This window comes from Rhinopithecus bieti, unplaced genomic scaffold, assembly GCF_001698545.2.
Source record: "Rhinopithecus bieti isolate Rb0 unplaced genomic scaffold, ASM169854v2 scaffold_4180, whole genome shotgun sequence".
In the NCBI taxonomy this organism is placed as follows: domain Eukaryota; kingdom Metazoa; phylum Chordata; class Mammalia; order Primates; family Cercopithecidae; genus Rhinopithecus; species Rhinopithecus bieti.
The window spans coordinates 806,115-819,028 of record NW_016804388.1 but is presented as its reverse complement, the minus strand read 5'-3'; the positions used below and the strand labels follow the sequence as shown (position 1 = coordinate 819,028).

Here is a 12,914-nt window from a genome sequence, read left to right as displayed (position 1 = left end):
TATATATATATATATATATATATGTATATATGTATGTGTGTGTGTGTGTGTGTGTATATAATTGTTATTCCCCACACCCAGTTGAAAAGATTATTCTCTCCCCCCATTGAATGGTTTTGGAATCATTAATGAAAATCAGTTGAATATATAGATACACAGGTTCATTTCTAGCTTCTTAATTCTATTCCACTGATCTATATATCTATCCTTATGCCAATACTAGTCTGTCTTGATTATTGTTAACTTTACGTTAAGTTATGAAATTGGGAATTTTAAGTGCTACAGATTTGTTCTTCTTTTTCAAAATTTTTTCTTTTTTGCTATTTTGGGTCCATGAGTTTCTATATGAATTTTAGAATCAGCTTGTCAATTTTTGCAATTAAGTCAGCTGGGATTTTGACATGAATTACTTTAATTTTGTAGATCAATTTGGGTAATATTGCCATGTTAACATTATTAAGTCTTTGAATACACGAACATGGGATATGTTTTTGCATATATTTAGAGTTTCTTTCATTTCTTTCAGCAATGTTTTATGGTATTCAGAGCATAAGTTATGTACTTCTTTTGTAAAATTTACTCCCAGGTATTTTATTCCTTTTAATTATCTCGTAAATGAATTTGTTTTTCTAATTTATTATTATTATTTTTTGAGACAGAATCTTACTCTGTTGCCCAAGGTGGAGTGCAGTGGTGCAATCTTGGCTCACTCCAACCTGTGCCTCCCGTGTTCAAGTGATTCTTGTGCCTCAGCCTTCCGAGTAGCTGGGACTACAGGCACGCACTACCATGCCCAGCTAATTTTTGTACTTTTAGTAGAGACAGAGTTTCACCATGTTGGCCAGGCTGATCTCGAACTCCTGACCTCAAGTGATCTGCCACCTCAGCCTCCCAAAGTGCTGGGATTATAGGCGTGAGCCACTGTGCCCAGCTATTTTTCTAATTTCATTTTTTTGATTTGCACTGCTAATGTATAGAAATACAACTGATTTTTTGATATTGATCTTGTATCCTGAAACTTGGCTGAAGTCATTTATTAGTTCTCTTTTTTTTTGTTTTGAGACAGGAGTCCTCGCTCTGTCGTCCAGGCTGGAGTGCAGTGCCCCGGGCAGATCTCCGGCTCACGTGCAAAGCTCCGCCTCCCGCGGGTTAGCGGCCATTCTCCTGCCTCAGCCCTCCCAGTAGCTGGAAGCTACGAAGTACAGGCGCCCGCCACCTCGCCCGGCTAGTTTTTTTTTTTTGTATTTTTTTAGTAGAGACAGGGTTTCACCGTGTTCGCCAGGATGATCTCGATCTCCTGACCTCGTGATCCGCCCGTCTGGGCCTTCCAAAGTGCTGGGATTACAGGCTTGAGCCACCGCACCTGGCCTATTAGTTCTAATATTAATTTTTTTCTTAGACCCCTTAGGATTTTCTATAGACAGGATTAGATAATCTGCAAATAGTGATCGTTTTATTTTTCCCTTTACAATTTTGATGGCTTTTGTTTCATTTGCGTGGATAATTTCACTGGGTAGAACTTCTGGTACAATATTGAGTAGAGGTGGCAAGAACAGACATCTTGATCATAGGGGAAAAGTAAGCAGTCTATCTACTAAGTATGATATTAGCTGTAAATTTTCATAGATGCTTTTATCAGACTTAGGAACTTCTATTGCTAGTTTTCAAAAGTGGTTTTTTAAATTATGAAAGAGTATTAAACTTTGCCAAGTGCTTTTTTGCATCTATTAAGATTGTTGTGTGTTTTTTCCTTTATTGTAGTGATGTGGTATATTAAAATAATCTATTGTTAGATATTAAGCCAACCTTCCATCCCTGGGATAAATCCCACTTGATTATGGTGTAAAAGTCTTTTTACACATTGCTAGATTCAATTTGGTAGTAATTTGTTCAGGATTTTTGCATCTGTACTCAGAAGAGATACTGGTCTATGGTTTTCTTGGGATATCTTTGTTTCTGGCATTGGGCTATTATCAGGCTCATAGGAAGAGTTGGAAAGTGTTACTTTCTCTTCTATTTTTTGGAAGATTTTGTGAAAGATCAGTATAATTCCTCGGTAAACGTTTGGTAGAATTCCTCAGTGCTGCACTTTCCTTTGTGAGAATTTCTTTTCTTTTCCTTTGTTTTTTTTTTTTTTTTTTTTTTTGAGACAGGCCCTCACTCTGTTGCCCAGACTGGAGTGCAGTCTCACTGCAGCCTTGACCTCCTGGGCTCAAGCGATCTTCCCACCTCCATCTCCCAGCGTAGCTGGGCCTGCAGGCACACACCCCTGAACCTGGCTAGTTTTTCTGTTGTTGTTGTTTCGTATTTGTAGAGATGGGGTTTCACCGTGTTGTCCAGGCTGGTCTCAAACTTCTGAGCTCAAACTATCCACCCACCTCAGCCTCCCAGAGTGCTGGGATTACGAGCTTATACCACTGCACCTGGCCTAGATTTTTTCTTTTATTACTAATTCAGTCTCTTTTCTATGACTCTTTATATCTTCTGTGTTTTCCTAGAATCCGTTTTGGAGTTTGTGTCTTTCTAGGAATTTGTCCATTTCATCTAAGTTATCTAATTTGTTGGCATACAGATGCCCATAGTATTCCCTGGCAATTCTTTTTTATTTCTGTAAGTTGGTGGCAATGGCCTCTCATTAATTTCTGATTTTAGTAATTTGACTCATCTGTCTTTTTTGTCAGTCAGACTAGGTAAAGGTTGGCCAACTTTGTTGATCTTTTAGAAGAATCAACTTTTGGCTGGGCACAGTGGCTCACAGCTGTAATCCCAGCACTTTGGGAGGCCAAGGCGAGCGGACTGCCTGAGGTCAGGAGTTCGTGACCAGCCTGGCCAACATGGTGAAACCCTGTCTTTACTAAAAATACAAAAATTAGCTGGGCGTGGTGGTGCACACCTGTAATCCCAGCTACTCGGGAGGTTGAGGCAGGAGAATCGCTTGAACCCAGGAGGTGGAGGGTGCAGTGAGCCGAGATTGTGCCATTGCACTCCAGTCTGGGTGACAAGAGTGAGACTTCTCTCAAAATAAAAAAGGAAAACAAACAAAACAAGAGCAACAACAAAACCAACTTTCGATTTTGTTGATTTTCTCTATTGTTTTTCTAATTGCCATTTCATTAAATTCCTCTCTAATTCTTCTGATTTCCTTTCTTCTGCTTGCTTTGGGTTTAGCTTGCTGTTCTTTCATAGTGTTTTACTGTGGAAGGTTAAGTTGTTGATTTGAGATCTGTTTTCTTTGTTATCATAAGTATTTACAATTATAAATTTATCTGTAACTACTGCTCTAGCTGCCTCCTGTAAGTCTGTGTCTGACTCTTTATTTTTAGTTTGTTTATTTTTTTATTTTTATTTTTATTTTTTTTGAGACAGAGTCTGGCTCTGTGGCCCAGGCTGGAGTGCAGTGGCCGGATCTCAGCTCACTGCAAGCTCCGCCTCCCGGGTTTACGCCATTCTCCTGCCTCAGCCTCCCAAGTAGCTGGGACTACAGGCGCCCGCCTTGTCACCCGGCTAGTTTTTTGTATTCTTTAGTAGAGACGGGGTTTCACCGTATTAACCAGGGTGGTCTCGATCTCCTGACCTTGTGATCCGCCCGTCTCGGCCTCCCAAAGTGCTGGGATTACAGGCTTGAGCCACCGCGCCCGGCCTATTTTTAGTTTGTACAGCCAGCATTTGACTTTTTTATTGTGATGAAATATATATAACATAAAATTTACCATTTTAATTGTTACGTATGACTCTTGCATAAATGCTTCAATCACAAACTTTCTGCAGAATGTTTAGAACAAGAAACAGAGAGACAAACCCACAGATAACGGGGATAAGTGTGGAAAATGACAATTTTGTGTAATAGAGAGACTTTCAGATTGAGTCAAGACTGGGCCAGTTTTTTTCTGGACAGCATTGGTCTCCATGACCCAACATGCATTTGAATGAGAAGTACAGACTATACATAGAATAGGCAGAAATTTAGAGAACTGTGGGACTCTGCAGATGCTCAGTAGCTTATTCACTCCTCCACGACAAAGATTTCTTTCAAAAGAGAGTTAACAGATAAGTTACAAATCAAGGTTGAAAACTCAACAAATCACTTTAGCATCCCAGCAACGTCTCACCCTATGAGTCATGCATTGGAAACTGCTGACCGGGACTCAGGTTATAACTCAGCAAACAAGAAAAGCATTATTGCTGTTGAGTGACTCACCACGAAAAGCAGCAGAGCCCCTGACCGTGGGCTCAGCCCTTTGAGCTGAGGGCTCACACTCCTCAGATTGAGCTGTCCACTGCTCCAGACAAGGGGACTGGACAAGGCAATCTTAGTGGACTCTCCAGAATTGTTCAAGGAAAGGCAATGAGTGCCACAGTGATGGAAAAATAGAACACTGGATTTATTTACTTGCTAGGCAACAGCCATGCTCAGCTAATTTTTAAACTTTTTGTAGAGATGGGGTCTTGCTATGTTACCTAGGCTCGTCTCAATCTCCTGGCCTGAAGTGATCCTCCTGCTTCAGCCTCCTAAAGTGCTGGGATTACAGGTGTGAGCCACCATGCCCAGCCCTTAGTTGTTTATTAATTGCATAGAAATCCTTTCTATTCTCACTAAAATTTTTTAAAACAGTTTTTTAGTGAGCACGATGTGACCAAATAAGCTTCATTATGTTCTCAAACCTTGGTTCAGCACTCTGAGATGGAGAAGGTAAAACAGTGGTTCTCAGCTGGCAGGATTTTGTCTGCCACCACTCTGGGGACATTCGGCAATGTCTGGAGATGGTTTTGGTTATAACTTGCAGGGACTATGCCCTTGGAATCCTGTGGGTAGAGGCCAAGGATGTTCAGGATAAACTCCCACCACAAAGGATCACTGGGCTGGAAGCATCAGCAGTGCTGAAGTGGAGGAGCCCTTAGCTGGAAGAGCTGGCTCTGCAGCAGGCGGGCTGCCTGGCCCATAGCCACTGTTTTTTTGCTGGCAGAGCCTCGCCATAGAAACTGACAAGGCCAGATTCTCTTTTGATTTCCCTTTCCCTTCCTTCCTTACGGAAAGGACTCAGCCAATTCCGATCAGCAGGCAGCAGCCATTACCCTCCAAAGATCAGCGCAGTTAGGGATGGTGACAGACACACTTGGAGGTGCCACAGCCTCCTGCGTGTCCTTGTACTCCTTGTCCATTTGGTCTTCTTCACTGTGGGGCATCTTCCTGGCCAACAATAGCTCCAGACCATCTTCAGGTGCTTGGCTGAAAACCCACAGAAGAAATAGCTTGCTGTAGATGTCTCCTCTGCCTTCAGGGACCAGCTTTGGCAACGCGACGAGCTTGATTTCTCAGAGTGGCTAATTGGTGACTCCTCCGCTCTGCCAACTTCCCTCTGATACCTTCACTTCTCTAGCTCCTCCCGCAACTGGCAAGGTCTCGTTCCCGTAATAGATCTCTCATCCCATGACCCATTCTGATTCTGCCCACCTGACGAACCCTGGAGGATGCCCCTGAGTATTACCATCTGCTGCAGTGGGCAATGTTCTCTGTCCCTTGAGGTTATGAAATTTCCATCTTATTCCACTTCAGAGAAATAGAGTGTGTTCTAGCCTAGGAAGGACACTCACTCTGATTTTGGCAGGTTCTAAATCTGTCATAACCTCACACATCCAGTTATTCATGGACAAGGGAACATGAGCTCAATCTAACTTTATGTTCTGCTTTTGGAGAGAAAGTGGGTGACCTGATGTGTTTCTGAGAAACAAGTCTAGGGACGTGTGTGCCCCACTCTCTGCTCACTGCAGATATCCCCATTGCAAGCACATTTGTACCCCAGTGCTTGTCTTCACCTTTATGATGTCCTCCCAGGTGAGAAATCACCCAAGTGGTCATAGCCACCTCCCACTATTTCAGTGTTCGGGGTTTTGGAAATGATTTACTGACACTGTATCAGAGCATAGTAACATTTAATCAGGGGCTGGCTTTCTGAAGGACAAATATTTTCTGCCATCAGTTCCTAAGCAGAAGAGGCCAACAGCATCTGAGGATCCCTTTGTCTGGGTTTCTGGCAGTTATCTCCCTTCCCAGGGTGAACAGTGACTCCGTTGTGCAAGGATTGACTTATCTTCCTGCCCTGTGTTTTTGACATTCTGAACAAAGTTTCTAGGGAAGTAAACTTTATGTTTAAACCATGTTTATGTTAAGCTTTATCTGTTCAAAAATCAAGTATATATAACTGATCATAAAATAATGACTTATTATAGAAAATGTGAACAAATATAGAAATGTTTTCAGTGGAACATAAGTCACTCTAGATCTCTCAACCCAGAAATACTGCTGTCACCATCTTGAGCATTTCAGTCTCATCTCTGGAATATATTTATATATATTCATGTCTTACAAATTAGGGTCAAATTATATATACTGAGGAGGAAGCAAACTTTAAAAATAAAATAACCCCTGACTCACAGACTGAGGGAATAATGTAATTTGAAGAAGTGAGAGAAAAAAAAATTATGTTGGTGTCAGAGTTGCTTTTCAGATAATTCTGAAGATGGTGGCGGGAGCATCCTATCAGCGTCTTGCTTCTCTAAAGTCCTGGATGTGGTGACGGATTATTGGCACAATAATGCTGTGTAACAGACAGCTTCACAGTTTGTGTCTTGTAGCACTTCACACAAGGCTGTGCAGGCCATTGGGCCCAGCTGCACTGGGCTCTAAGCGGCAGGGTGGCCTCCGATGTGCCCCACAGGCTCCTCCTCCTTTGATCAGCAGCACCTGGACGTGTTCTCATGGTGAAGGGCCAGAGCCCAGGAGCTGAGCCAACTGTACGCACAAGCATATTGCAGGCCTTTGCCCACACCTCACTGCTAATGCTCCATTGGCCAAAGCAACAGTCACGACATGAGGAAACGCCCCTCGTCTACAGCAGGCACGAGGGGAGGAGAAAATCATCCCGATGGCCACACAGGATGAGATTGCTTTTCCATCCCCATGAAGAGCTACGGCTTTGGCAAGAGTTGCAGGAGCTGGTTTGGGCTTAGAATGAGCTGCAAAGAGGGCTTGCTTTAGCACCAGGCAGTTTCTCTTTCTTTCTGTCCTTGAAGACAGAACCAGCTCCTCTTTTTCTGTGTCTGTATCTCTGGCTCCTGCACAGGGGGGTTTGGCTCACCATGAGGAGACGTTTGGTGTCAAATAGATTTATGTTCTGGAGATCTTTTTCTTCCAGAGCAGCCTTACCTCATCAGAACGCGGAAGGGACCTGGCTCAAGAGGTCCTAGTATCGACGACACAGCCAATATTTTAGACAAATCTTTTCCTTGCCTCAGCAGTGGCGGCTCCATCCTGATTTTATAAGACAGGTCTGCAATGAATGCCCATAAATCACAGGTGGCTGGAGCAGAAGCCTCAGTTTGAATTCCTGGATAGGCTATGGTCTCACATCATCGACAGCGCATGGCCGGGGCTCAAATGACCAGTCTCAGAGGACCCGAAGTCACAGGGAGAGGCCTGCATGGGGTCTGCTTCCATGGACCCCCAGGTGTGCTGTGGCTGCGCCCTGGGGAGCCTTCTCTCTCACTGTTCCTTTGCAGGAGAATGGGTTGTCATGCCCCAGTCCTGCCACACTTCCAAGCTCCTCTGTGTCCTCTGTGTCCCCTGTCCCATGCACAGGATGCACATCCTGCCCTACAGTGCAGGGCTCCTGAGCCCACTATGGACGAGGCTGGGTGACTCAGGCTCACGGGAGCCCCAGCATGGCCCCTGTGATATTGTGAACCCCATTTCCCGGCACATGACTCCTGAAATCCTTAGCAACTCCACAGTGATGTCTTTTTGTACAGGAATGAGTTACCTGCTGGCTGGCAGCCCCTAGGGAGGGTGGAGCTGGGTACGAGAAACCCCTAGGCAGGATGAGAGGTCAGGACTTTCAGCTCCACCCCCCAACCTGGAGGTTGAGTTGATCACCAATAGCCAGTGGTTTAATCAGCCGTGAAGCTTCCGTAAAAACCCCAAAGAACTGGATGCCAGGAGCTCTTGGATGGCTGAACCCAGGTTGCTTCTTGGAGGGCGGTCCCTGGGGAGGGCATTGAAGCTTCGTGCTCCCTCTCCCATACCTCACCCTCTGCATCTCTTCATTTGTATCCTTTGTCATCAACCACTAAAGGTAAGTGTTTCCCAGAGCTGCGAGAGCGACTCCAGCGAATTCATCAAACCGAAAGAGGAGCCATGGGGACCCCAACTTGAAGCCAGCCAGTCAGGAGTTCTGGAGGCCCCGCACTTGTTCCTGGTATCCAGCGGGGCTGGGGAGGGGTGTAGTCTTGGGCACGGAGCCCTCACCTCAGATCTGGTGCTACCTCCAGGTGGACAGTCTCAGAACTGAAGTCGGGGACACCCAGCTGGTGTCTGCTGCAGAACCGATTGCTTGTGTATTGCTGGGGAGAAATCCCCACACATTTGGCCATAGAAGGCTTCTGTGTTGATTGTTGTGGGGTGAGAGAATAGCAAAAGCATTTTGGGCTTGTATGGGAGTTTTTTTCTATTTTTACAGCCCCAAACAGGAGTGGGGGTTGTAGGGAAGAGGTGGGCGGAGCCCGCTGCAAGTTGCAGGGCTATGTGCCAGCAGTGCTGAGAGGGGATTGTGTGCACTTGTCCCGGGAGGGGGTCCTGGCACAGGAGCCAGCACCAAAGGGTGACAGTTCTTACTCTTTACCCCACAGGGCAGGGATGCTCTAAGCTTGTCTGGCAAACCAGCTAATCTTCCTGCACACTGAACCTTAGGGTCTCCACCACCCTCCCCTACAGCAGGCAGTTGGCATCTGGTGCACATGAAGGGGCATCTGAAGACCTCATCTCTGGGGCATCCTCGGCCACCGCACCAGAGGTGCCAGGTGTGGCCAGCTTGGTGTGGCTGCCAGTGGAAAGTAACAGTCCCAACACTGGCAGAACCCAGGTAAGACCCGGAGCAGTGAGCCCCTCATGAAACCCCCACCCCATTTTCCTTTTTTTTTTTTTGAGATGAAGTCTTCACTCAGGCTGCAGTGCAGAGGCACGATCTCGACTCATTGCAAACTTCGCCTCCTGAGTTCAAGCGATTCGCTTGCCTCAGCCTCCCGAGTAGCTGGGATTACAGGCACCCATCATCAAGCCCGGCTAATTTTTGTATTTTTAGTAGAGACGGAGTTTCACCATTTTGGCCAGGCTGGTGTTGAACTCCTGAGCTCAGGTGATCCTCCCGCATCAGCCTCCCAAAGTACTGGGATTACAGGTGTGAGCCACCGCGCCTGGCCCCCTCACCCCATTTAACAAAACTTATGTGTGTGGACACTAAAATAGTTTCCTTCTGACATTTCTGATTGCAAAATTGTGCACAAACTGATTGAAGCTGATCTTTTCCCTCCCCACCCTTCTATTTTTGTCCCTGCTTTTCTGGTTCAATTGGGCCTTTATAAAAATACTGAAGGTTCCACTCCATGTCATACCAAAGACATTTCAATGTCCCCCCAACATCAAATGCAATTTTATATTCCTATAAGTTGAATTATGATGGATTACTTGACATAAAATACACCTTATAGATCTATGAATGTTGATGCTGATTTTGTTTTCTTTCGAAAGTTGGCACCAATACTTCCTCCAACCCCTCCCTTTCTCTCAAGCCTTGGGGACCTTGGAAAGCTGGTACATGTGCTTATTCAGCCTTTTGGGCAATTCAGTGGGACCTGAAACATGCTGTCATCCTGCCCTAGAGAAGGCTGACAGTTGGCGGTTCCAGTCTCTGCACTTCCACAGAATCCTGGGGCACCCTGAAGGCAGTTTTCTGAAGAACTTACTCCCACGGGCGTTTGGAGTGGAAATGTTCCTCCAACTAAAAGTTTACTCATTCTGCAATCACAGTTCATTCATGCTGGATGCAATCCTAATGCCAACGTTTGTTTCCTTCCTGACATCGCACCTGAATCAGGGTCAGGCCAGACCTCTGAAGCCTCATCCTCATGCAACTTGTCTCACGGTGGAGAGTGGCTGGTCTCTCTGCAGTACTGTCCAAAATCACCTGTACCCCCTGCAAGACTAGGCTTCTGGAAAGAAACCAGGTGGGAAATCTGGTATAAAACCAACAAGTAGAGGCAGCAGAGGGAGGATCCAGCCACGGGTTGAGACTTGCCAGGGACCTTTGCAGCTTGCTCTTGGGACCTGCCTAGGCTGGAGTGCAGTGGTGGGATCTCGGCTTACTGCATCCTCTGCCTCCTGGGTTCAAGCAATTCTCCCTGCCTCAGCCTCCCGAGTACCTGGGATTACAGGTGCCTGCCACCACGCCTAGCTAATTTTTGCATTTTTTAGTAGAGATGGGGTTTCGCCATGTTGGCCAGGCTGATCTTGAACTCCTGACCTCAGGTGATCCACCTGCCTCGGTTTCCCAAAGTGCTGGGATTACAGGCATGAACCACCATGCCTGGCCTCTGTTAACTTGATTCTTTATCATTTTAGTAAACAGGTTATAAGACATTTCTGTATTTGAAAATGAAAGAAACATTGATTGACTCCAATATTCTGAGGAAAAAAATCCAGGAGTTTCTAGTTACAATGTAAAAGACAAAAACATCTAGCATGAAAAAGGAGCTGGCTTGGCCGGGCGCGGTGGCTCAACCCCTATAGATCCCAGCACTTTGGGACCGGGCCGTGACGGCGGATCACCGAGGTCAGGAGGATCGAGGACCATCCTGGCTACACGGTGAAAACCCCCTCTCTACGTAAAAAAATGTACAAAAAACTAGGCCGCGCGAGTTGGCGGGCACCTGGTAGTCCAGCTGACTCGAGCTGAGGCAGGAGAAGTGGCGGTGGAACCCGGGAGGCGGAGCTTGCAGTGAGCTGAGATCCGGCCACTGCACTCCAGCCTGCGGCAACAGAGCCAGACTCCGTCGCTCAAAAAAAAAAAAAAAAAAAAAAAAAAAGGAAACAAGGGGGGGCCTGGCTTTCTACTTCCTAGACAATGTGGAGTCACTTCCCTCTGCTCCTTTCTGTTAAGTAAAACTAAAAACCTTGGAAATAATTCAATGGACAATCATAAGGACCCTTGGAAAAGTAAAAAAGAGGCAGGCAGCCTGGCTGGAGAACTCAGGACTTGAAGACTGAGGTGGTGGCGAATCTCTGGGTTTTCTTTTTATCTTTGCTCTATTCTGGACTGGGTGCTGGAGAAGCCTGCAACCCAGAACCACCATTAGGCACAGGTGGAAAATAAAGCTTGAAGAAAAGCCTTATTTCTCTAGCAGAGACAGGGAAATGGGCAGCCCACAGGACAGAAATCTTTTTTGATAATACCCACTTTACCTTCAGCTGAGTGAACACCGCAGCAACTCCAGCACTGCAGTGAAGTCTCAGAGAGAGTCTACACTCCCATTCCCTGCCCAGCAGCAGCAGCAGCCTGGGCTGGTGCCATCAGCAGAGGCCAGGTAGGGGGTGTGGACTCCCACTCCCACCCACCAGGGCCAGGGGACTGTCGGCAGCAAGTTCCTTCCCTACTGGCATGGTGTCCGCAGAGATGGAGTGGGGAGTCTGGACTTCTGTCCCCACCCCCAGCTAGACATGAGGAAGAGGATCTCAGATAGGAAAAAGCTGGACAAAATGATTCTTTAAGCCTGCATAGAAGGTCTGGAGCAGACAGCTGATCAACCCAAAGGTAAAACTGACCGATTCAACACGTCAAAAGATTAGAACTGGACCAGTATGAAAGTTTCACACATGCAAATGTACATACACATTGCAGAGTGCCCCCCAAGTAGCACACTAACAAACTCGACTATAATAGCACTACAAAGGCTCTGAAAACTCGTCATTGGAACCACAGCCTAAAGGACTTGCATCCTAAATCTAAATGGGGAGACTGCCTGCTAAAATGGAAGCTTTAAAGAAGGCAGACTCTGAGTCTTCTAACGTAGTACCCAGAATATCCAAGATACAATCAAAGACCACTTGTCATGCCAAGAACCCAGAAGATAACAACTTGAATGACAACAGACAACAAACAAAAGCACACACGAAGATGATTCAGCGGTTGAAATTCGCTGATGAAGATTTCAAAGCAGTCATCACAAAAAGTTTCAACAAGCAATTATAAATACTCCTGAAACAAGTAAAAATAGAAAGTCTCAGCAAAGAAATAGAAGATGTAAAAAAAGAACTAAATGAAAATTATAGAACTAAAAATACAGGAACTGAAATAAACAATTTGCTGAATGAGCTCCGTACTAGCTTAGAGATGATAGAGAATAAAATTAGTGAATGTGAGAAGAGAGAAATAAAATTTAATCTAAATAATACAAAGAGGGCCGGCTCCGTGGCTTATGCCTGTAATCCCAGCATTTTGAGAGGCTGAGGCAGGGGATCACCTGAAGTCAGGAGTTCGAGATCAGCCTGGCCAACATGGTGAAACCCTGTCTCTACTAAAAATACAAAAATTATCCGGGCATGGTGGCGGGCACCTGTAATCTCAACTACTCGGGAGGCTGAGGCAGGAGAACCACTTGAACCTGGGAGGTGGAGGTTGCAGTGAGCCGAGATCATGCCACTGCACTCCAGCCTTGATGACAGAGCAAGACTGCGTCTCAAAAAATAAGTAAATAAATAAATAAATAGAGAAAATAGCCTGGGAAAAAAATGAACAAAGTCTCATAACCTGCAGGACAATGACAAAAGAACTAGCCTTATGTCATCGGAGTTCCAGGATAGGAGAAAATTTGTGAAGCTGAAAAGGTGCTGAAGAAATAATGGCTGAAAATTCCTCAACTTTGGTGAAAGGCATAAACTTATAGATTCAAAAAGCTAAGTGAACCTCAAACAGAATAAAATCAAAAGAATCCACATCAAAATACATTTTAATAAAACTTCTGAAAACTAAAGACAAAAATCCCCAAGAAACACAATTGAAGGCAGCTAGAAAGAAACAATGAATTAG

General features: G+C 45.4%; 1 protein-coding gene across 1 annotated transcript in view; it reads right to left on the bottom strand.

The window, feature by feature from the left end:
* LOC108526793 (caskin-1-like) overlaps nucleotides 1-7,495 on the bottom strand; it is a 46,861-nt gene extending 39,366 nt beyond the window's left edge. The window contains exons 1-3 of the mRNA XM_017867683.1: nucleotides 7,407-7,495; nucleotides 7,205-7,309; nucleotides 3,711-3,762 (exon numbers count right to left, since the gene is read on the bottom strand). Coding sequence (XP_017723172.1) covers nucleotides 3,711-3,762; nucleotides 7,205-7,309; nucleotides 7,407-7,495 — 246 coding nt within the window. The remainder of the gene's footprint in view (nucleotides 1-3,710; nucleotides 3,763-7,204; nucleotides 7,310-7,406) is intronic.
* Between the last annotated feature and the right edge of the window lie 5,419 nt (nucleotides 7,496-12,914).